Genomic DNA, 26,090 nt, shown 5'->3' with positions numbered 1-26,090 from the left:
AGGGGAAGAATGAGCAAGGAAACCACATCACCTTTTCATTTCTGCCCTGATGGGTAGAAAATGCTGGACTGTACTGCTCTGCCACACATCACCTCACACTGTCATGATGACGCTCCTCTGAGACAGCGGATCAGCTCCCAGTCCCTGACATTATTCAGCCACCCAAACCTGCCCAGTATGGGTATGCCTCCATTTCTATAAGTTTCTAGTGCTGCCTGTGCCAGCTCCTTTCTATTCCTACTCCCTTAGGTCAGATGCATAGCCCAGGAAAGACACTTTGGCTGGGGGCATCTGTGTGTCAGACTATTCCCAGCTGCCACAGGGGCCCTGGGAGTCTGTCAGTAGCCAGGATAAATTGAGGTGGGACTGACTCACGCCAAATCCAAAGCTGGCAAGGGGACTATACAAGTGCACAAGTGGTAGAAAGCCAATTGCCTGCTTCAGCACACTGACATGTACCAGGTACTGCTCAGTGTATCCAGGGGACAAGATCATAATTCCCCAAAGAGACAAATGACTCCTCTGGTCTTACTGCAGGTGCCTGACCCATAGAGGATGGGACCTTGGTGTGCCAAGGCCATCCGACAGGTCTGTGCATGCTAGTACATTTATAGTCACCCAAGGTTTATCCACTAGCTTTTCTAGTCCTAAAATATACTTTCAGCTAAGCTGCTCTCACCCCAGAATCCAGCCCCAGACAGCCCTGGCAGCACGCAGGCAGAGATGAGGCAATAGTGTACCAAGTAGGGAATGAGCATGCCATGGTCACATGCTGCTGTCCCTCGCTAACTTCACCACATTTACATCTCTCCTACCCCTCCTCACCCTGATCCTGCAGCAGGTTCGTTGTGGAGCACAAAGTTGGTCCACACCAAGCTGGCACAGGCTTCAGAGGAATTAATTCAGACGGGCAAAATCTGATCCCTTTCAGGGAGCGTGCGAAAGAGGAGGCAGCGCTCAGCACTTTAGACATCAAGGGAGAGTAAGAGAAAAAGAGATGAGAGAAAGCCTCACATAGAAAAGGCAGCAGGAAAAATGTCCTAATTTGGAGAGACAGGCCTCATTGCCATGGCAACCCAGAATCACCCCAGAGCGGCCAGATACGACTTTGTATGTGGTGTTAAACGATTCAACCATTAAGGGGAAAAAATAATGGGGCTGTGGAAAGGAAAGTATTTGGTAATAAAGAATTTTTCTCTGAGGATGCTCTGGAAACAGAAGTGAACCTTTTGAGTCTTAAGTTGTATTTTTTCCCCCAATTTTTAGGCATAGACACATTTTTGTGCATTTGCTTCGTTTCAGGAGAATGAGTCACTCCTTCCCTCCCAGGCTGCACTGCCTTCCCTCCCCAGCCTGGTGCTCATCAGCAGCGGGGCCAGATCCTGCTTCCTGGGCAACAGAGGGAGAAAAGGCAACTGAAGCCCCCGTTCGCTTCTTTGAAGCCCCCGTTCGCTTCTTTAAAGCCCCCTACGAAGACCTCCCAGACAAGGCAGAAACTGGGAACACATGGCAAACCACATGGGGACAGTGCAGGGTGGCAGCACATGTCACCAAGGAGGTGGCAACACTATTTAGCATGGCAGTGGCCACCAGCAGCTCCAGTCTCTGGTCCACAGCCTTGAGGAAGCACATATGGGATGTTTGTAAGAGAGCTGAAGCTGCTGAGGACATCTGGCCATGGGCTAAGTGAGAGAAGCAGCAGGAGTGATACGCTCACTAGAAGTCACACAGTGCACATATTGCTGGCTGAGAGAGGAAGATGCAACCCTGCAATTGTTAATCAATTATCTGATCTCACCCTGAGCCCTATCTGCTTTAGTCTATGAATTACTTAGAATATCATGTAAACCTCCTCATTCCATAGCCTCGCCTCCTTCCACCCTCTTGGGGTACCCTTGAAAACCACTATTCAGCAGATCTTCTCATCCTTTTCTTACCCCTGGCTCAGTTCTATTACATGTTCTCAGTTCTTATGAGAAATCCCACCCAATCTGCAGGGGTTACACCTCACAGGGTCCTAGCACATGGAGGTAGACCAGTATGAAGTATAGTAAGACTAGGTGAGTGGCAAGGAAGGAGTATCAGGTAACCTCTGGAGGTTATCTCCTTGAAACTGAAGGAACAGATCCCAGCGGATGAGTTCCTAGAGGACCATTCCCTACAGATTCCCAAGTGCAAAGCAAAAATTTGATTGTCCAGGCAAGATCCTTGTCACTCATGTCTAACCTACTCATGTCACCTCATTTCCTATTGAATTTATTCATCAAAGGCAGCAAAACATTTGACCAAAAGGATTCCTTGAGAGCAGGGATGCATGCAGTGTGGAGGACAGGACATGCTTCTGCACCGGCATGGTTACACAGAGACACAGTCACACATCTACTGTAACATGCTGTTACCCATTCCCACACAAAACCACTTCTCCCTGGCCACAGAAACCTGAGCACACCAAGAAAGAAATTCCTCTCCCTAGTATTCCAGTCTAAACTAGACCGGGAGAGGGAGAAAAGGAAAAACTAAACTCACTCCACTATTACCAAACAAAAAAGCCATCATAACTGTATGATTCGAGAGATTTGTGTATCGTACAGCAGCAGCACAGCAGGAGCCGATGGCTGGCTACCGGTTCTCTGGAAGCACAAAATGTTTCCCCACAGCTTGCATTGTGTATTACTCAGTATTATTATAGGCACATCTCAAGACAAAGAGCAACAGACTGCTGGACCAGTGCAGTGACCAGTAAGTGACATTGTCAGACGAAAGTGTGGCCCTAAACACAGCAAGAGAGAAATATCACTCACAACCTCTGTTTCTCCTCCCAGTGATCAGCATCACAGTGTGTTTTTTGCCAGTCTGTTTTGTCTCTGGTGAGAAAGCTGCCAGCCATATCTTCACTTTATAGTAATTAAGCAGATGAAACTTCAAATCCACATGTGCATGTAAAATCTTCCAAGGGAGCTCAGGCAAGGGCAGAGGGATATAAAAGAGAGAATGGTTGGGACAAGTCCTGGTGAAGATGAGCCCTGTGATCTCGCAGGAGGACATGGAGACAGCAAAGGTTAATGGCAGCATGGCTCATTGGGGGAGAATGGACCATGGGCACCAGCACAGCCTGGTGCGGTTTCCAGCCATTCCCTAAATGAACCTGTTCCACCATCTGCAGGCAAGCACACTTTGTGCTCCATTAATTAGATCTTCATGCAAAATGTTTAATGCCAAAGTGACTTATTAAATTCAAATTAGGGAACTGACTAGCAAAAAAAATTACATCTCTGGCCAGATGATGGCTGCATCAAACATTTGGATATGCCCAAAACCCATCAAAACTCACCTCACAGTTTCACAGTAATTAAAAGTTTACCAAAAGATAATCATAGACTTATACAACAAAATAGAGACAGGCCACATGACTTTGGGGATTCTGTCAGATGACCAAAACTAACAGAAAGAGAAGGCTGGCTGGTTCATCCTCTGTCCAGTTCCTCCTTATGTCCCTCTACTTCAGCATCGCTGTCCCCTGCAGACATGTACATACTCCAAAACTTTGTCAGTCTCGTTATAGATTACTTCCATGGTCAGATTGCAACTGCAGAGATTAGCCCATAGAGCCATGGGGGACTAATCGCTCAGAGATATATCCAAAGTTTACTGTGTACTTCCTTCCCCTGCATTTCACCTCATTGCATCTTTCAGAGCTTCCCATCTCTCCCCTTCCCAGGACTTCAGCCCTTTCAGCACACTCCCTCCTTTAGATCAAGGGATATATCCTCCCTTATTTTCACCTTCAGGCTGTCTCCTCTCAGCCCACTCAAGGCACTCAGTGATTGAGTATGCCCTGATCTCGTTCAGCACCAGCTGAGGAACTTGAACCACCACAGTTTGCTGTAGCCTTGACACAAGGGTAAGAATGAGGCTAGACAGAAAGCTCAGCCAGTTAAAAGGTAGAAAAAAATGGGGCAGAAAACAGATGTCTGCTTGTCAGAAAAACAAGGCCTAATTCACATTTTAAGTCTGCATTTAAAATATAGTTAAAGGCACATGTCTTCCTCTTCCACAGAGGATACTAACGGAATAATCCAATTACTGCTGCTGTCATCAGGCTAATTTCCTTTCTCAAGAGGTCTGTCTTTGGATAGAAATATTAAAATCTCCAAGCCTTGTGCCATGTTTCCCTTCAAAAACTAACTGATAGGAGCATGTGACACTAAGCCAGTGCCTATTCATGACTATGTCTCATTCGCTGCTGCGATCTAAGCCACTGCGGCGTGGTGGCGTGAGTCACAGAGCACACACATGTGTGCCGAGCACAAGTGTGAACCAAACGTCCAACCCCAAGAGACAGCGCCGCTCACGTCGCATGCTCGCCTGTGCGCACCACGGAGCAGGGCCGCGCTGGGGTGAATCGGAGTGAGTCGCCGTGGGAGTGCACGGCAGAGAGGGCAAGCAAGCTGCAAGCATGTTTGGGACACACTGTGCACGGGTCACTTGTGCTGAAATCACAGCTCCCGAGACGCTCTGATGCAGGGCTGTGCCCACCTTCTGTGTGCATTTTCAGCTTGTACTTTTTTAGGAAACGAGGCTCTTGCAAACCTGATGCATTTGTGTTTGTGCATAGGTGAGTCAGGCTTCCCAGTAACTCTTGAACCTGCTGGCCAGTTTCCACCTGATTTGACAAAGGGGCAGAGGACTCAAAGAGAATTAAATTCTTACAGTGCTGTACAAAAATACAGGCTGCAACTGCATGCAGTCCCAAAATCTTTGTCTAGCCCCACAGCAGTGTGTATGATTCACCCACTCACAGTCAAAGGCTCACTAGGCAATCAAATAAACTTCATCCTGACCTGGCAGCATGCCTGTGGTGGACAGCCCCTATACACAGATGCCCAGGGGCACCACATACATCTCTCTCATGTACCATGCCAGCCAGTGAGCATAAAAGACACAGTGAAAACTGAGAGAAAAGCAGTAGGAGATCTAGGGGGAATGGTATTATTGTAGGGAGGAGGTGTAGACAGCCCCTGAAAAACTGAAGTGTGGGCAAACACACTTATTTGGACTAGATATCTTCTAGTGGATACAGGGTAGCAGGTGAAGAAATGAGACCCTTTTAATGACACTGGTCCTCACCACTGGTGGAAGGATGGGTCCAGCTCTTCTGAAGTCTCTTCGCCCAGCTCAAGTTCTTATCTCTGTGGACTCTCTGGTGTCTACTATGGACTGAGCTCACATTACAGTCTTGTTATATAATTCAGTTAAAGAGTCAACTAACCATGAGATGTGAATCCAGTGAAAAGAGGATTCATTCATTTGGGAGTTGACAAAATTACTTGTTCCATTGCCCTTCCACTCACTGTCTTCTCAAAAAGCTGTTCCAATGTTAGGTCATAAAATTCACTTTCAAGTGTGTCAGATGGGGAAAAAATAAATAAAAGCCTCTAGTGTGTATTTGCAAAAGCAATGAGGGACTCTGAGTGTCCATTCTGAAATACAACATGAAAGGCTCAACTTTCAGAAGATGGAGATGCCCAGCATTTTTTCAAATAAAGGCTGTCTTAACCTGTCTCATGTTGCATACTGTCAAAAAAAAAAAGGGACCTATATTCACTGTTCACACTCAAAACACTTTAGCCTACTTCTTTGATTGCATTGCTTCCTGGGAGGCGGGCAGAGCCCATTCAGATACCAGGTGTCCCGCGCCTGGCAGCTTGGCAGGCAGTGCTGCATGGAAAAGGCGCTCCACTCCACCAGCCTCGATGCCACCTGTTCCCAATTCTCCTGCCGCCCACCAGCCCTGCCATGTCGAGGAACAGTCTGAACCTGGCCCACAGCCCAGGCCATGAAGGAGCCCAAATAGAACCAGGCAATTTGGAGACGTGGAAAGCAGGCACTTATAAGAGATGCTCTCTCCACACACTGTTATCTGACAAATGCACCATTATCCAACAAGAGCCTCTCTCTCCACTTCCCTTCTCTGTTAAGAATTCATTGACCCTCTCCTCTTTATCTGTCAGAAAAGAATGTTTTCCCTTAGCTCGGTTGGTTAGAGCATGGTGCTTATAAACCCAAGGTCATGGGTTTGATCCCTGTATGGGCCATTCACTTAAGAATTGGACTGAATGATCCTTGTGGGTCCCTTCCAACTCAGAATGTTCTGTGATTCTTATGTTTTTCCTGAGCTCACCAGGGTGATTTCTGAGGTTTTTTCAACGGTCTGTAGTAGATAACTAAAAGGTATTGGTAACTGTCTGCTCACTGCATCCCCTGAAGGAAAGCACATACTCTCCCTCATGCAAACTCCTTCCATACTGCACCAGAAACAGGACATTCCCAGCTCCATCAAATCTTTGTGAACTGGAAGGGATAGAAACACTGTAATTCCAGTGGGAGGAGCCTCAGCAAGAGGAAGCTATCCCCTTCAGAAGGAAAACTCATTCATTACAAGAGGGTCAGAGCTACACGTGGCTACTTGCAAGAAAGAACATTTCTGATGATAGTGATTTTACCTCACACTCAAACTCCATGCAGAGTGTATGAACCCTACCCTATGATTTGGTAGGCTTAAATAGAAGTTAAGACAATAAAACCCTGCCAGATCTGCGACTTTGATAAATGTGAAGAGCCAGTTAACGTAGCATACCAAATATTGAAACTTCAGCTCAAGTAGGTTTGTGTTGGAGGTAGCCCCTGTCAGCTGGGAGCCATGAACCATCACTGCACACCACTTCCTTGAGGGCAACTCTGCCCTAGCTGAGGTCACACCACATGCTGCCCCTGGCCAGGCCCCTGCAGGCTCAGCAGCCTCATCTCTTGGCGCAGGGGGAGTAACCAGTGATGTGCAGGGCTGTCACAAATCTTTCCCCAAGCTCTGCCTCCCCTTACCCCCTCATCCATGATGTGGACAATACTAGTGTGCATGTGCTGTGGTGAGAGATCACCAGCTTGTCAAGCTGGTGATGTGGAGAACAGTATTAACTGAGTAATTAAATCATTTCTGTAATTACTCTCACACAGCTATAAATAATGTAAGCCCACACATTCTCTCTGGAAGCCACAATAGCAAGAGGAGAGAGAGCGAGGGATGCAAATGAAAAGGGAGAAATAATAATAATAACAATAATACCACTTAACATTTATACAGCACACTGCATTTTCAAAGCACAGTGCAAACAATAATTAAGAAATGGGTAGAGTGACAGACAGAAGAGGGTGAGAGGAAAGGAAGTGGGAAAAGGGAGAGGAGGGGAAGGGTGGCAGGTAGGGAGCAGGATATGAGACCCAGCAAGGCTGGTGGCCTGGTGGCAGGGCCTTTGGCTCTTCATGTCATACCTCCAGACTGCTGCAGTAAGCCAGGGGGGCAAGGACACAGCTCTGCCTCTGCAGAAAGCGAGTGCCAAACAAGAGCCCAAGAGGGAGCCATGACAAAGGAGCTCACACATGGAGGAGCCAGCAGCTCCATCATGGAGCAGCCTCCTAATGGCTTCAGCCTATCCCCTCCAGCACAGAGGCCTGACAGTGACCACACCAGCCCCAAGCCAGGCAGCAGGTGGAGACTCTGGACGGATTGCTCCCTCCTCCCAGGAGCTTCTCCCTCTCCCCACCAAGCCTAGGGCCATGAAACAGGATGTGCTGGCTGGGGCACTGCACAGCCAAGCCAGCCCCAGGCACACTTTAGAAGACCCACTGGCCTTCCCCCCACAGGGAGAACTGATGCCAGTCCCAGTCCCCCCACAGTCATCAGTCACACCCCAGGACCCATTTCTGGCTTCCTTTGTGGTTCAGGGCAAAGTGGGGAAGGAATATTTCTGCCCAAACGGAGGAAAGCAGCATGCACAGGGAAAGCATTGCTGCCCCATCCCACTATTCTGTTCTCACTCAGTCTCCACTTGACAGATTTTTCACTCCTATTTCACAACCCTGATCTCATTTGCTCAGCAGTTCTGCCACCCCCTGCTTCCTGGGGCCAGCCAGGAAGCATCACCTGGGCAGGCAGCATCACCTGAACAGACACATCTCCTCTTTCCTCTCCCTCTCTGCCTTTTCCTATTCCCCATCTCCTGCTTCCCACCTTTATCCAGTCCCTCTGCCCATCTCCTTGTTTCAGGATCTCTTCCAGATGGCTCACCCTCTGCACTGGCTCCTCTTCATATCCCAGGTGTCCCCTACCTCGCCCGAATTCCAGCCCAGATTCCCTGGTGCACAGCACATTTCTCCTGGCTGGATCCCACCAGGACTCCACAGGAGAGCTCCAGCTCCAGCATGGCCTGCGCAGCCCCCAGGGCCAGATGCAGTTCTGAAGCAATGTTTTCAAAGACAAGTTCTTTTCAAGATACGTGGCAAACATCTAAAAAGACTTCAGGCATATCCACAGTTTCTCATGCTTATAACAAGGCCAAACTTGGGGCAGCCTATGCAGTGGTAGCAAAAGAACATCTCTGGTTACAAGCTCTTCCCTACCAGATACCCCCTCTCCAGACCTGTGTCCTTGCTCATGATCATCAGGCAGAACCTTTGGAGGAAAAGGTGCCAGCACTTGCAACACAGATAAATCATGTATCTTCCTGTGCCACATATTCAGAGAGAGATGTTTTATTTTCCAAATAAATAGAAAAATAAATTAATCAGCTTGAGGCATACACCTGGCATAGGAAACTTTACTCAAACAGTCATAGTCTGGCAAAATTACAGGAAACCCCCAAGAGATCTTATAATGGGGAATGATGGGCAAGCTTACAATAGAGAGTACTATCAGCCCTGCATAAAATGAGTTCTCCGGCATGCTGCAGCTATTCAGTCACTACCTCTAATGGGGGTTATGGCTTCTCCTCTTGGAGTTCAGATTTTCATATCAAGCATTGTATTTACTTCAGCTAGAAAAACGCATTAATTGTTCCCTAGCAATTAAGTAGCCTTTGCCTTTTGTGGAGCTCAAAGTACTTTACAAAAACATTGTTATGGTCTTCTTGCAAAGGGCAAATTGTTGTAGAGCAATTGCCTTAAAGTCATGTTTTATAGCAGAGCTGCAGTGAGGACTCGGGTTTATCAGGACTGCTAGATTCTGCTGGCACCCTTTAGATCAGTCCTTCTCACTGTGTGTGCCTGCCTTTTTTACTTTTTTGCCTAGCCACCCTTAGACTCTCCATGTCCTTCGTTCCTTCTTCCCCCTTCCTCTGAAACATACATTTATTGTTATCATCAGGAACTTCACAGATATACAGCTAGAAGCTATTGCCAAAACACAGAGAAAAACTGCCTCGACGGAGTCTCCAGGACACTTTTTTTCCCCTCACTCTGAGAACCTATTTTTTTCTTTTTTTTTTTTTTTTAATTTTCTCCCCATGATCCTATGTTCAGGAGAAGTTTTGCTGTCTTTCATCTCATTCATCCTCTTTCTCCTTTGCTGTACCTATATAACATGTTCTCCAGCACTTAACTCAGTTCTGCTTGAAAACAGCTGAAGAAATATGGTTTCCACACTCTTCCCTAAGAAGTCTAGAGCACTTTTTAATAAAACTCAGTGTCTGAGCCTTTTCCTTGATACACATATATATCATTTAATATTATCATTTAATGTATCATAATACATCATTTAATATATTTCCTTAACTTTATCCTGTCATTCCTACTGCTACTTCTGGCAGTTACACCAACCATTTTTTTCTCTAATCTTACTCTACCTCTATTCATTGAGTATATAAATCATACCCTGACTCATTGTTCAGTCCATCTACAATGCACACATACAGCTGTTACACTCTTTCCTCATATATTGGTTCCTCCACATCCTTAACAGTCACAGACTACAATTTTACCTTTTCCTGTACTCTGTTTTTTCCAGTCTGTGTATATATACTTCCCTTAAGTTCCCTCATAATCCATCCCCTCCAAACTTGGTTAATGAGGCAAATAAAAGGCAAAGAGAATAAGAGATTCCCTGGAAAGAATTGGTTCTCTCTGTCCTGCGGTTACTGGGGAATGACACACGGATCTAAAGCAGCAGCATTGGGCAATTTCACACTCTGTGTTTTTAATTTCATTTTGAGGCCAGTTTAGGGCAGGGACAAATTTGAGTGTAATTAATTTAGATTTTGTGAGACAAGTAACTGCTTGAGGTTGTAATAAAGGACTGCCTGTCCAGATTGAAGAAACTAATCTCCTTGTCCGACTGGGGATGGCACAAATTGATTTAAGACTTTTGTGTTGGGTTTTTTGTTTTGAAGAAAGGGGTTGTAATAGTAATTATAAATAACTATGGGTCAGATCTCATCAAGCTTCCAGATTTTCTTTAGGTAAGTGTTTACAGATTTGGAGATCTAACTAAACATCATTAGTGTAAAAATCAAGGTTAGAAATCTAGCAAGAAAGAACTTTTTCACAGAAGCCCTATTACTTGCCAGATCCAAGCTAGGTGGAAATCAATATTTTCCTCACTTCAGTAGTTCTATTTCCAGGCAAAGAATGACAACACTGCATTTAAACAATAGTAGTAATAAGGTTAATTCAGCTTCTCTTTACCTCAGGTAGGTTGCAGCAGTTGCGTGCAGAGCTAGGGAAGGAAAGGTCTTTTGTCCCTCAAAAGAAAACATCACTATAACAACAGAAGAAAACTAACACTCTGTACTCCTGGAAGAAGAATCCTATGACCCAAAACAAAACAGTTTATAAATAGCTGCAAAAGGTTGATGTAAGAGAATCAGACTTCAGTTTTGCTTAACATTTCTTGTCTGAGACAACTTCTGCTAAGGGAAGGCACCTCCGGGAAGCCACCTTCTCCTTCAGCACGGCCTCTGCCCAAAAGCATCCCAGGGCACCTTAGCAGGGTATGAGTCTCACCAGGGCACCCCAGGTTTTCTTCTTCCCAATTCTGTGATGCTCAAGCTCAGATGACATCTTCAAGCATCAGGTGTACAAGGCTCAGGACAGATATGGAGTGCATCTAGTATAAATTATTAGAGGGGGAAAAATTGATGGAGATATTTAATGGAAAGTTACATTTGCATAAGACTTTTGTTTTGTTTTTTTGGTTTTTTTAAAGGTGCTTTCTTGTTGCTTCTAAGTGATAACATTTAAAAAAAAAGGAATCAAACTCCACTTTTTTCCCTGAGACTCTTGGAAAGAATACCCCAGAAGAAGGGAAGTGTAGGGAATTGGCTATAGAACAGGGCTGGCCTAGGCCGTGAGAACATCTTAGATAGCAAAGTTAGAGTGCCCTTGTATGTGTTAATAGGCTGGTAAACAGGACATTGTGATTAGCAAAACAAAAAACAACTGAGTACCACCTGTGTCAACAATGGAAGGCAGTTACGATGATATCACCACCTAACTGAGTACCAATAATGAGCCTGATCTCTGTAATATTCATGAACCTATTATAGAGTGTATATTAAGCTACTGTCAATCTACAATAAACGAAGTTCCTGGATTCTCACATTGAGGTGTCTAGAGCTTTCCGTCGCGACAAATTTGGCGCCCGTGTGCAGGGACCAGAGGGGGGTCCCTAGGAGATCAAGTCGGATCTCCTGGGTCGGAGTCAAGTCGGACTCGGAGTCAAGTCGGACTCCCGAGAGCCAAGTCGGGTTCTCGCAGCCACGGTCGGACGTAGGAGTTTCGGTCGGTCTTGCCGTGCAGCACAAGAAGGCGAAAGGGCTGGACGAAAAAGAGCTCAACTTGCCGCCGCCGGACGCCTCCCTTTCGGGGATTTCGGACGGCGAAAGAGTTAAGTTCCGTGCTTCCAGGGCCCGGCGCCCGGGACGACTCCTGAAGAAGGAGGCCCGCCGACAAAGCCGCAAAGTCTCGTGGAAAGGGCTGCACAAAGCGTGGTAACACGTTTTTTAGGTAATAGAGGGACAGGCGGCACTATCATTGCTCCAATGCTTTCTGGGAAAGCGGGGAGGTAAGACGAACTGGCTTTGAGGCAGATGCTGCTTTCATGTAAGGGCCAGGGATATGAAGCGAACACTGTAACTGCCTTTACTATCTCTACTTGGAAAGAACTTAGTGATAAGCTCTTTACTGCTACCTATAAGGGAGAAAAAGTTGCTGCTTCCCTCCTTACAATTTGGCGATTGTTATTTAGAACAGTAAAAGACATTAAAGCACAGTCTGAGGACATTAGAATGCTACTAGATACCATCATACAGAGAAATCGTGTAAAAAGGGAGTCGAGCGGAGTTGAAGGGAGCCGGAGCGGGACCACAGATCACAGATCGGGGCCGGGGACAACCGGGCGGCCCCGCCAACATGAATGCGGTGCTAGCATCTCGGCAGTGCATATCCAGGACGATCGGAGACGACAGCTGCAGTGTGAAAGTACTGCTGATAGACCAGAAATGAACTTTACGAACACTATGACTGAGTTCCACCTTAAGACATTTCCAGCTTTTCATCTGAACTGTGCTGCGGGACTGCGCTGCACATTTGCGGCTGTGTTCACGGCGCTGGGTGCTTGCGCCGCCGTGCTGAGTGAATACGGGGCGGCGCCGAGCAGCGGGGCAATGGTGGTGGTCGCGCCGCCTGCGCGGCCCCGGCTCGGAGCGGTGCGCCCGTGTGCGTGCACGCCGGCGGCCCCGGGCGCGGCGGGCGGCGGGGGGGCTCTGTTTTCCCCGCACTGCTGACAGCCATGGGCCCGGGGGGTGTGCGTTCCCCTTCCCTTCTTTGCAGCGAGTGTTTTCTCCCTGGTGCCGCTCCTCTTCCTAGAGCGGCGAGTTAATGACGGTAGCAAAAGCTTCAGAAGGTGCAGCTGGGGGAGAGGGAAAGCTGTTTTTCTTTTTCCCCGTTACACCAATCACCCCTTCTCTGAAACGTGTCTGTTTGCAGCTGTTCTCTCCCTCTCCTACGTTTTTGTCTCTTTTTAAGCAGACCCTGTGATTAAGTTAAGTTCCTTCTGCTGATCTCTCTAGGTGAGCCCAGCCCCTCCTCCCCCTCCGTCGTCCTTCGGCAATGAGGAGCGTGGGGGAGGCAAAGACGGTAAAACACGGAAAAAAGGCAAAAGAGAAAAAACAACTTAAAATTAACAATATCCCAACTTATAAATCAAATAAGATTGCATTGTTTTTATAGCAATAGGTGTTAAGCATGCAGTGTGCTCATGGCATTCTCAAACGTTTTCTTCAAAACAGGGAGACTGATGAAAATCCTTTGAAGTAAGATTAGAAATAACAGAACATCCGTGCTTAGCTTTTTGCATATTGCAGAAGGTTGTTAAGAATTTCCTATAGTTTGCCATTTTGCTTCTCTTACATAAAATTTGGCTGTTTCCCCCAGGGGCAAGGTGCAGGTAGGAGATTTGGAGACTGAACGATGAGACAGAAGGGGATATAGTCTTGCCCCCTGCAAAAGTAGTTTTATTGTCTTTATGATAAAATAGCATTGCTCTATAAGAAGAGTTGAAGATTTCCAAGATAATATTCTGTTCTTTCTTGCTGTATTTGTCTTTTACATGGAGAGTTATGCAGGATTTGCAGATTGCTGATGGCGGCTATGCCATAAATTTCCTTTGAATTATGAAACTGATAAGAAGTGCGCAGCCAATGACTACTTGAAAATGTGTGTGTGATTGAGGAGAATGTCTGAGGTGGCCACCTGAATGTTGTGTGAAAGAAAAAAGCTACATGAATGTGTGACTGTGTAAACTTAAAAATACTTTCTGCCGGTGTCAAGATTTTAGAGATGTGTAACACGATTCTGTTGAACCATAGTGAATCCTTATCCTGAATATGAATTCTTCAAATTCCCACCATGAGTGGTGAGGTTTTAGTTATCTCAAGACTAGCCCTGTCCAGCTAGCTGTTTGATCTGAACTGAGGTTAAATAAGAGGTTCTTACATAAATTTGGTGTTCTATTTCTGCCTTGCTTCAGAAATTTATGAAAGTTAAATCTCAGGTAGAGTTTTTCTACTGCTGTTGTTCCTTAGCTGTGCGAGCTGCGCAGGAGATCACTAGTTTTAGAGCGAGTAAAAACCATAAGCCAGCAAACATTGGTGCAGACTGCAAGGTTGGCAGAGCCCGAGGCAGGGTGCACCACTATGCATCCAGGTGCCCGGGAACCATTCTTACAATTCGTAGAAAAGCTGCAAGACGCTGTAGAGAAACAAGTTTTGTGACAGTTACAGAAGTTGCTAGTTACATAACTAAGTAGAGATAATGCAGGTTTGTGCTGGGATGAGGTCCTTAGACCATCAAATAATTGCATTTTCATCTGCTGTGGCAGTAGTGAGGGTCGTTTTGAGCTTTTCTGTGTTTTTCAGGATTTAAATCAGGAGTGGTCGATGTTGCTGCTCGTTGCAGGGGGGGCCTTTAGGTTGTCAAGGCCATCCTGCGTGCCTTCTCAAAAACATCTGCAGTGCTGTGGATAGTGTGTCTTCAGGCCTCTTGGCTGGAGGCCAGAGCAGACCAGTTATGCCAAGTCTTAATTTTCAAGTGTTGTTTGTACTCTAAAGAACTCCTTTGCAGAGGATTGTTCCAGCAAGTTTCCTATGCTTCAATCCAGTGCAGCTTCATAGTTTTTCACCTCTTTTACAGTTTTGGGAAAAACACGCTGTGCTTGGCCAAAAGCCTCCTTTAAGCTGATGGTCTTGTGTCCCTGTGGGAGCTGGGGGCGGAGTGCAGCGTGCAGGTGCAGACCTTGTCCTTCTCACAGTAGCATTCCAGCAGTTTACCGTGCTGGAAGATTTCCTCTCAGCCAAAACCTGGGCACCACAGAGCCCCACCAGGACGTAGTTTTTTCTGAGTGTTCTTTGTGCTATGCTTACTCAGGTGGGCTTGGCACAGGGAGGCCTTGTAAGTCAGGCAAGTCTTCATGGCTGGACGGGGGCCTGTGGAGTAAAGGCAGAGTGGGCACTGGGAAGGACCCTGCTGGCGTATTTCTGTTCCTTCTGTATGCACTCCTTGCAGAAGCTGTGACCGCACCCCAGGGACATAGGGTTCCTGTAAATGTCCAGACAGATGGGGCATGGCAGTTCGTCCTTCAGCCTGGCCTCAGCACCCACCTCGGCCATGTTGCCTGAGCCTTGTGACAGGGCTGAGAGCAAGGAGGAAGGCACTGGTGAGAAACGGAGAACACAGCATACAGAAACCTTCAGATGTCAATTTAGCTTAATTCATTCTATTGCTCACTCAGTTGTTGTCTCTTGTCCAGATTGTCGTCGTGCTTGTACTGTCTATTTTAGTACTAACCCTCGAGGTCTTACTCTGGCAAAAGATCCCCAGGAGTTAAGTTTAATGAGATCACTGTCTGTACGTAACACAAGTGATAATGAGACGCAAACCTGTTTTATGTTAAGATTATTTCAATCTAGATTAAGTGTTTATCAAAGCCACGACTTGTCCAGCTGGCACAAACTACCTAACCTGTACACAAAAGAATTGTAGAACCTGGGTGAAACAGTAGAACACACAAAGAAAGTAACAGTAACAACTAGTCCTATAGACTCATAGCTTCAATCTATTTTTGGTTCTATGTCTGAATGGGTTTTAAGTTTTGTTAAAGAAAAGCCTACGATGGTTGTTGACAATTGTTATAATTTTAGTAATAGTTCATATTGATTTTTCTTGTATTGTTAAACGTGTAAGTGCTATAACAGAGAAAACATTGTTGGCCCAGAATAAAAAAACGGGGGTATTTGTAGGGAATTGGCTATAGAACAGGGCTGGCCTAGGCCGTGAGAACATCTTAGATAGCAAAGTTAGAGTGCCCTTGTACGTGTTAATAGGCTGGTAAACAGGACATTGTGATTAGCAAAACAAAAAACAACTGAGTACCACCTGTGTCAACAATGGAAGGCAGTTACGATGATATCACCACCTAACTGAGTACCAATAATGAGCCTGATCTCTGTAATATTCATGAACCTATTATAGAGTGTATATTAAGCTACTGTCAATCTACAATAAACGAAGTTCCTGGATTCTCACATTGAGGTGTCTAGAGCTTTCCGTCGCGACAGGGAAGACCTTGAAATGGAGTTCCTCCCAAGAAAATTGGAGATAAAATAGAGGGAAGCTTTAAAAATTTAAAAAAAAAAAAAATCCAGATTATTTTAATAGGATAATTAATAAAAGAAATTATACATTTCTTTGAAAAGTCATTTTTTCATTTAAATAATACTGATGAGAGTACTTGAGCTCTTGTTTAGAAAATGAGAGTTAACATTGAAGGATTTAATGGCCCTAGGGAGAGGTTAAAGCTCTTAAAAGTTCATTTCCAGGTTTCCTAATACCTGAGGGATTTTAAATGCTGTGATTTCTTTCTAAAGTAATAAAAATTGTTCTAGGGAAACTCTTCAGGTGTTAAACTTCACAAAAATATGCTACCTATATTCCCTTTCTTTACATGAAAAAAAAAAAGTCATTTTGTATGTATATTGTCTATATCTCTGTGACCTACCTTTTATTCTCCCTCCTCAACTTTTGCAGCAAATTCATAATTTGAGAATACATTATATTTAGTTTATTATTTGTGAGCTACACAGAGCTTTCATTTGGCAGCAAAAGCAAACTGAGTACCAAATGAAGTGTATTAATCATGTCCTCAATAAAAATTATTAAAAGCTTGAAGGGAAACTGCCAATTTCTTTTTATTTTATTTTTTAACATCAAACTTGTCTTTGCTAATTATTAGATTAGTTTAAGAAACATTTAAACTATTACTGTCATCAAATGCAGTTTCAGAGAAATGAAAATGCTTTGTGCACTTACAGGAATTGCATATAAATTTGTCTGGAGGGAAAAAAGGGAAAGAAATCTTTCAATGTCTGCAGATCAAAATGTGTGTTCTTCTCCCTTCTAAGCAACATTTTTTTTTTGAATTTATTTTACTTCAGTTCATATAATCCGTTCAAAGGGAACTTTATCTTTTTTTTTTTTTAACTGAATTTCCTTCACACAAGGGCTCAAAAAATTTCAGATGTCATCCCTAATGGAAATGAAACAAATTTACATCCAAAAAATGAGGTTTGCATTCCCCATGCATGCCTATTATTTAACCTTTGGAAACCTAAGAGTGAAAGTGCTTTCCTTTTAATTACAGATGTTCTGCTTTTAGCAGCACTGTCCCAGTGTCTTTGACTTTGCCCTGGTTTCAGTGTGTATCTAGGTGCTCATCTTATCCAACTAATTTTGGCTTTCCTGTATCTGCAGCATCACTTTGCTGCACTCTGACCAACAGGTACTCTTTTTCCCTGGCGCTTTACACCTATTGTCCAAGTTTGGACTTGCTCCCCACCAAAATACCAAGGAAAACACTACTGCAGCAGCATGGCCCAAGCATGGAGCAATCATAGCAGCCTTCAGCATTGAAAGAGAGAGAGACAACATTTCTTGGAAGCCACACAGAAAAGAAAAACAGAGGGGAGAGGGATTTATGAAGTGGGGATGAAAAGGCAGAGAAAACATTGCAGCTTTGGTATAAACGGGAAAAAAGAACAAGGTAGGGGAGGGAATAACAGAAAAGTCAGCTCTGTGCTCTGTGAAAAAAAGGAAGGAGAATCTGGCCTAGAACAGATCAGATCTTAGATTTCAGGTTATTTTCATGCAGCTTTTATACAAATTTTATTACTGGCACAGCCCAGCTCAACAGATCATTCTTTCCTACCATTTTATTTCCATCAATATGCTGATGCATACTGCATGTATCCCTGTGTGGGCAAGCCCTGGAGAAAACAGCAAGGGATGCAGAGACAGAGAAGAATGATTTTCACCTGGGAAAACATAACCATCCTCTTCTTCCAGTATTTTTCCTGTGCTGCCTGTGCAACCTTGTGTTACTATAATGCTTCATAGGACAAGAAGCTTTGGCGAAATAACGCGACTGTGGAGAAATAGGAAGGCACAGTTCCGGCAAAAATGATGGTCACCAGCTGTGCTATAAGAGAACCCAAGGCATTTTCTGCTCTTACCTTTTCTGCATTCATTATCACCAAGCTGACTTTTTCTGTTATTTTAAAACAAATAAATAGTTCTATCATTACAAAATGGATCAGTCAGCCAATGGTGTGGTCACTTTTTAGGCAAGGAGTTAAATCTTTTCCAACACAGTAAGTTATTTAAATCTGAATAACAATTCATCCTTCTCTTGAGATACCTATAAATGTATATCTGTTAGTTTTGGTTGTTTTTTTTTTTTGTGACTGCTCCTTTACCTCCTAGTTCTGGGCAGAAGTGATTTTAGGGAATATTGAAATTACAGTGAAGAAAAGCCCAGTCCAGACTGCCAGTCTCAGGACTGCAAACACAAGATATTGGTTTGCGTGGTTATCGGAACTGAAGTTTGGTTTGCAGCCTTGAAGGTTTACTTTTACCATCAGCCTCTTAACATAGAGCATCCTCATACAATTGAATTTCTGCTTTCAAAACAACTGGGGAGAAATAAGACATTATTTTAAACACTGGAATGGGAGCAGATATGCTTATTGGTCAAAAATGCATTGCAGTCCTCTGGACAATACAAACTAATGCTTAAAATCGGGTAATACAAAAAGTAAGGTCATTGTGGCAACATCAGGCAAACTAAAGAGACCAGCAAGCTTCCACAAGCAAAGTTATTCTACCACAAAAACCTAACACTGGTACTGGTGCACATTTCTCTCCTCTCCATTTCATCTATTTTGGATTAAACACAGATCATCAGTGATCAGTGCTCTTCCCTTCCTCATCACAGGTCCAGGTAAGATGATGTTATCACCCTAATCCTTTTCAAGGTGTCAGCACCAAAACAAGGAAGAGGTGCTTCCTTACAGGGCCAAAACAGCATGAGCACTCTTCTATCCTGCCGCAGAGCTACAGGCCCTGCTCCTCTGAGAGGAACTAACGTGGGGGCTATTGGATCCCCTCAGCCATCACTCCCAGGCCATCCAGTCCCCACAAAATGACTGCTGTACTTCACTGTGTTTGGCATCACTGCTGGCATGCTTATCAGGGACTAAAGGAACTTAACTGGCTATGACACAACTCTCACTCGGCAAAGTGGTCTCTCCAGAGCTCAAGTGAGGCACATCATGTATCTGTACTTCACCATTTTCCTGGAACTGAACCCAGATCACAGTGTGCACACAGATCATCTGGTCATTTTCTTCTTATGCCAAATTAGGCAGAAATTAAATGTAACACTCTGTAGCAGCTAAGCAGGTGGAATTAGAGACATGAACACCGAGTAAAACAGCAAAAACATATACAAATTCCTCTATACCTATTTTTCAGAGAAAAAAGGCAAAACACCAGGAAAACAAAAATACATAAACATTATCTACAAAATGTAATCCAATGCAATATTAAAGAATGTGAGTGTGAATAAAAAGAATCAGGAAAACCAGATGTTACACTTTCAGCAACATACCTCCACCTATGTTACAGGATTCATGGCATTTAACTTGAGGCATCATGAACAAGTTGAGGTACAGCCTTCTTCAGTAAACAGTGGGGAGACACAGGACTGTCCCACGAGCATTTCACTGCACCCTGAGGTGAGTGGGGTGAATTGTCCTCAGGTGGTGCCTCCTTCACCACTGATGCCTAGACCTCTAGCTGGTGGGTAGCAAATTTCCAGACGCATGTTAACTGAGATAAGGCCAGCTTATGGTGCACATCACGCAATATTTCTGGTTTTACATACAGGAGAAAATAAAATTTGGGCTTGAAATCCTCAATTTTTTTAATTTTTTTTCTTTTTCCCTGCTCTTTTGTGTCTCAATTTACCAGTTGCATGGCACATTACAAAGCCTTTTTTACATGACCCAAATTTCCTTGCAGACACACTTACAAAACCCTCATTGAAGGTGAAACAGAATTTCACATGCTACTCTGGGAAAGGTGGTTTGACTGAGGAGTTTTTGCATTAACCTCCAGAGAAGAGGGGCTTATCTGTCACACTAAGGCATTAGTGGTTTGTAGCGTTCTTTAGGTTTGCATTGGCGCTACTGATCACAAACACTCAGGGAGCATAACGAAGCTGTAAGTGCAGATCTGAACCTGTGAAATGCTGAGCAAGTTCAATCACAGCTGACTGCTGTGGGCGTTGAGGGGATGCTGAAAGAAGCAATCCATGCTTGCAGGATCAAACCTCAGCCACACAACTCATCTGCAAAGAATATGACTAAGAGTCACTAAAAGTAAAGCCTCTGTCAAGGCCCTCTGTGGAAAATGGAATTGCCTAAGGACTTAGCAGGCTGACTTTAGTATTTTTAGTAGAATTTTAGTGTATTTACTCTCTACCACATTTTCATTCAATTCATCAAATAAATATTATCCATTAAAGATTACACACCTGCGGATCAGAAGCCGTAAAGGTCAGCCTTTTCAAATTATGTTTAAGAAACCTTGGCCTTTCCTAAAACTGCAGATCTTTGTACATAACCTGCTTCTCCTGTCTGCAAAACTTAAAAAAAAAAAAGGAGGGGGGAGCTTGGTAAAACAGAAATCTCCATTCATAAGGCTTCTACCTTCGAGCTCCCTGTGGGCTGCTTGCCTGCCAGAATGATCTTTAGAAGCAAGCCAGTGGGGTACACAGGGCAGTGGTGGGAGATGCTGCCTTCCCAAGGAGAGACTAGAGACAGGTAGAAAAAAAAAATCTTTTCAAAGTTTAATAGGCCAAATTTCTCTTTGAATTACAGCAGGGTAAATTTGATCTAATCCTGCCAAAGGCAATGGGTTTATGCTGGATTTACACTGCGGGAATCTGAAATCAGAATTTTGCCTGCCATGTTCAAAGTCACAAGGACCTTTTCCCAGTGTCTAGAAGGTCTTGTGTCAGTAACTCTTACACTTGTTCAAAGAGGATGTAAAATGTCACCATAAGTGTGAAATGCAGCACTCAAGCAATGCTTCAGACCCTCTTTTGCACAGAGATTGATAACCATGCAATGCAGCAGACAGGAGAGCATCAAGATGCAGCATTGCTGTCTGTCCTCCAAGGCAGAAAAGCTTTACTGTAGGTGGAATGTGGCTGCATGACTTTAGCACATGTGCAACTATTCAAGGAGAGAGAGTAAAAAAGGCCCATGATTATTTTATTCAGTGACTATTTCAGTTCAAAGGCTGATATGAGAAAACAATACTGCGTATTAACTGTATGTTATTTGGCAACTGAACAGTTGGTCAAAGAGTGAGAAAATAATTTGTTATCAACTCCAATAGCCTGCACTGGATTATTTATTTGCAAGGTAAATAAAACAGAAAGTGCATGGATTTCTTTTCCCGCTAGACCTGTTTCTGAGGAAAAGCAACAGTAGCCAGGTTAATTCCCACTCTTCATTCAATTAGACCTGATTCTGCCTAGTTAAATGTCTCGGATTTGTTTAAAAACAACATGTAAAAGAAAAAGGCTGTCAGCTTGTGTCCCTGCTTACTTCTTTGGAATGCACAAGCATGGGTCAAAAGGGTCTTCTCAATAAAAGGCTTGGCCTTAACTCTCTCTGGCTTTGAGCCTGCAGGGAAAAGGACAGCCAGCTCCTCTCACACATTTCCATGGCCCACAGTAGCCCAGAGGCATGTTAGCTATACCATCTGGCCAAACGCAGACTCAGGTGCTACTTGTTGGGTCCCCTGTTCCTTACAGGAGGAAGACTTCTACCAGGTCCACCCGCACCTCATGGGGGCTCCACTAAGATAACAGTAATCAGCTGGTCAAAGATGCTACTCCCTCTACATCTTGCCCTGTTCAAAACCAGTAGGGGAAGGCTTGATTGCATAGTAATTCCTTAGAAGACTGGCTAGGGCCTGGGAAAACAGTAAAATGTCAATGATATGAAGGAATAAAGTAGTGCAGTGGAAAAAAAGAAAGACTTAGCTGGACTGGTTCAGACTGGTTAGTTGTTTTAGCCAACATCTATTTAACTTCAGGAGCTAATGAACACTTCTGAGAGAGGATGGCTTTATTAAAGATTCAATTATATTCCAATTAAGATGTAAGAGCTGTATTAAAGGTCCCTGAAAATACCACAGTGTCCTCCAGCTACATGCAGTAAAAACCCAGGCTAGGATCCCTGGATCTTCTAAGGTAAAACACGGGCAAAAATAAAACCTTTAAAAAGAATTACAATTGTCAGGGGTTCTTTACCCTCCCTAAGGAAGAACAAAAGGGCCAATTCTTTTTCAGCTCTCTTCTACCTGCTCCTTTCCCTCCTCGTTTTTTCTCTGTTGCAGATAATTCCACATGATTAATAGGCTCTTCTCAGTGGTGCTACACACAGTTAGCTCTTTTAATCTCTCTTTGAATCTGAAACTGTCTAATCCCTCAACCCTTCAGCCCCATGAGACAACACCTGAGGATCACAGAATAAGATATTTCTTTCTGTTTTAAGTTTTGATCCACAGGTCTGCAATAGGAGGAAGCTCATTTAAGTTTACCTTATCTGCCATGATCATAGAGGAGCCTCCATGGATGCCCAGGATGGGAGTGAGGGTCTGGGCAGAGATGAAGTCCAGGATCTGGGCAATGGCTTCCTGGTCTGTGTCATCAGCAAATACCACCCCTTGAATCTTCCGATCTGACATGAGGTCACAGATGCGGGTGATGATGCTCTTAGGATCTGTCTCATTCATGGCCACCAGCTCCACCCGAGGCACCACTGAGAGGTGGTGGAAGTCATCTTTCTCGTGGGCATCTTTGATGGCCACTTCGTCTGAGGTGCCCACCAGGATGACTGCAATGCCAATGCTCGGGTGGCTTTTCTGGGCATGGGCCCCGCTCCCTGTTGTTGCAAGGACTGCCAGCACCAGCCAAAACCTCGGAGAGTAGCACTCCACACTGGGCCTCATCTTCGGTTCTTCGACTCCCTGAGTGAGGAAATAAAAAAAGGGAAAGGGGGAAAGTAAAAGAAAGTGATTAATTGACAAGTCAGTTATGCAGTCAGCCTTCAAGGCAGATCTATTGATCTTCCTCAGCCACTAGCTCTCCTCCCAACAATCCTTCTCATCTAATGCCTAGCCCTTTGGCTACATTCAGGGCTCTGTTAAAGTTGGGGGGGGGCCTAGTGTCAGACCAGTCCAGCCTCTACTTCAGACTTTGGAATCAGTTAAGAAAACAGCTGTCAACAGAAGATGGGATCATGTCATCTCTCAGGTCCCATGTCACTCTGAGACCCAAGTCAAAAGTGATAGAGAATTGTCCTTTGACAGCTGATCGGCTGACTTTGTGAAATTAATTGCTTATGTCAAGCCCATGTCTGAGTGCTCACCCTCAACACAAAGGAATGACTGGTGCTTGCAATCAGTTTGGGCTTGTGCGGGAGGTACAGGCACGGAGACTGAGGAGAACAGGCAAATAAGGGCCCCCTTTTACTTTCTCATCACAGTCCCTCCAGAATAAAGTGAGGACAAATGGGCAAGGTCATTGGATGTATATGTAGGCGTGTACGTGTGTACCCATTGCATGCGACCTTCCTACCACCACCAGGACACACACAGCTCCAGTCTGTAGTACAGTCAGCTATATGCTTTCCACCAATACAGGGTTCTTTAAAAAAAAAAAAAAAAAAGCCAGGAATACAAGATTTCCCGGTGGTTGGGGCCAAAACTAGATCAATGCAGCGTAGAGAAGACATTCCCTTCAAGCCCATATAACAGCTATTTTTGCGCAGAAGCAGAAATACTTACAGAGCTTATGATGGTTCACCCTCAGCTACTACAGCCAGGTATGTTACATCGACCTTTTCCCTGAACACATCCACTTTATTTTGTAACAGTAGAAACAGCAAAATCCAATGAGGTCATCTCTCCAGCCCCTGCCTTAGCAGGACAGTTCCCAGAGGGATTGTTCCTAGTTCTTTCTTTATTTACTCTCATTTTAACAATAGTTTGCATTTCCACAGCACTTTTCATCCTCAAGGCACTTCACAAACATTAACAAACTAATTTTTACAGCACCTATGTGGTGTAAAGATCAGAACCCCAGCCCTGGTCTGCGGACAACAGAGCAGTGTCCCCACATTCGCCCACCACCCCTGTGAGAGGTAGCACTGCTTGGTATGCCCACCCAGGGCCATGCTCATGTCCCAAGGAGATTTCAGGCATTTCAAACTAAAGACGACTTTTCCCCAGGGCAAAATGTCCTACTTGGCCACTCATGCCCACAATTCTGTTCTTCAGCAGCCAGGCACACTTCAAATAAATACACTAGCCCTGCACTTTTTTGCACTGCACCTCTGTTCTTGGGTGTCCAAGAACAGGATCCTTCCATACTGTTCGCTGCTACACCTGCCTCTATCACATGAACAGAAAGCCACAGCAGCAGAGACAATGCTGGCAAAGCTTTGTGGAAGCGGGAAGCCCACAAAACAGCCCTACCTGACACCAGCCATCCATAGGGAAAAGGCACAAGGGGCCAATCTTGCCCTGCCCTGGAGAACACATAGGCTCAGCACCTGCTCCCTCATTGTCATGCTAAGCAGAGAGAATGCATCCTGCATTGATATTACCAGATAAATAAGCAGATAATAAAACAGATAATAAATATGCACCAGAGGAACCAAATCCACTTAAGAAGGCTGAAAGGGACCACGGCTGTGAAGCACCGATCGATTCTAAACTCTGACGGATTCACTTTCTGAGAGATGCTCACAAGGAGAACCAAGAGACTTTGAGAGTTTGGCAAAATGAACAGTTAACTTCATTCCAGCATGACTGTTATCCTCCAATTACGAGTCACTAAATTAGATTCCTTCACAGTGAAATGCAGTCCCCGTTCCTTCAATGCTTTATTAACTTTAATGCACTCTATACACTCTCTGTCTCTCAGTCTCTTGCTCACTCACTTTAATGCTATATTTGTTCTCTTAAAATATGTCTCCTGCATTGACTCATACAGTATATTACACTTGATTAGGCAATGGCTAGTTGTGATGCCCAGGGAGAAAAGTGTAGGTTTTTCCCAGTCCTTCTCCCACCAGGAATATTTAACAGGGCCTTCCAACCCAGGGCTCAGATAGCATTCATGCAGAAGCTATACAGGCAATCACGGCAGCTGTCAGCCTTCACACCCAAGCACAGGCTTCTCCCAGTGGGAAAAATGGTAGCCAAAAAGTCCATCCCCTTCTCTTCACCTGCATCAAAGCTAATAAATCTCTAACATCTATCTCCAAGCAGGATAAGAGAGTCCAGATCCTGAAGAGCACATAGGTGCCAATCTGTTGGGTGCCTAGCTCATGCAATGTGCCCCCCCCTCAGGCAGATTTTTCCATTAAACACATGATGGTGTTATCTGTACAGTGCCAGTTCCTAAGCTTTGGCCAGATATGCAGGGAGCAGCCAGGGCTAGAAAGAAGCTAATACAAAGAGGAGGGTGTCTGTGTCTCTATAGCCAACCCAGCACCTCTAATTTGGATTGTCATCTTTAACCCCCCACCTGGATCAGGCATAGCAATGCTTACGTAGCCTGTGTTGTACCAACCAAGACATCTCTCACCCTCTCTCACTCATACATAACATTACTGTCACGCCCATAATGTCTTTCAGGTGCTCCAGGGGCCATCCATGTGCCACAGATCAGTGTCCCTCTGAGGGAATAACAGGTACCAGATCCAGGCTGGACTCCCTTGTATGATGGGACACAGGGATGTGATAAGGCAGGATAACGTCAATAAATTACACACAACTCAGAGCTGAGTGTGGTTTCCACCATCCAGCTCCCATAAGGCAGCAGCAGGGTCACAGCATGGAGTTGAGCATGAGTTGCAGCATGGAGAGACTGCAACAGGGGTGCTCATGGAGTTACTGTCCCTTCCCTCCTTGGGGCTGACTTCTGTTCCTGAGCAGTAGCCACTCTGCACATGTCTGCTCACACGCAGGTGGTGGTTCTTAGAGAAAGGGACAAACATCGCAGCACAAACCTCATCTCACTTTCCTCCCCTGGTCTGGCTCACTACAAGCCCCTTTTGAATGTGTGCTAATAGAGGCAAGGGAAGGGTGAATGACCACAGACTTATTATCAGATTAAGGTGACCCCAGAACTATCCTGAAAATGTGTTTCTGCATACACAGGAACAAGTTTTGTCCATTAATTTCTATGGTGTTCGAATGCAAACATACAAGGCATCCAACCAAGGAAGCACTGGAGGCAGCACATGGACCTCTTCCTGAGTGGGTTCTTGTTCCCAGTGAAGAAG

General features: G+C 44.8%; 1 protein-coding gene across 3 annotated transcripts in view; it reads right to left on the bottom strand.

The window, feature by feature from the left end:
* Positions 1-26,090, bottom strand: part of GRIN2B (glutamate ionotropic receptor NMDA type subunit 2B) — a 217,861-nt gene that overhangs the window by 158,776 nt on the left and 32,995 nt on the right. For all 3 annotated transcript variants that reach the window (XM_027722630.2, XM_027722631.2, XM_039391417.1), the window contains exon 3: positions 22,336-22,764. In XM_027722630.2, coding sequence (XP_027578431.1) covers positions 22,336-22,746 — 411 coding nt within the window. In that variant the 5' untranslated portion in view covers positions 22,747-22,764. The remainder of the gene's footprint in view (positions 1-22,335; positions 22,765-26,090) is intronic.

This window comes from Pipra filicauda, unplaced genomic scaffold, assembly GCF_003945595.2.
Source record: "Pipra filicauda isolate LSUMZ 115617 unplaced genomic scaffold, ASM394559v2 scaffold95_size2449627_pilon, whole genome shotgun sequence".
Lineage (NCBI taxonomy): Eukaryota > Metazoa > Chordata > Aves > Passeriformes > Pipridae > Pipra > Pipra filicauda.
The sequence above is the reverse complement of the archived record's forward strand: the minus strand, read 5'-3'. Positions and strand labels throughout refer to the sequence as shown.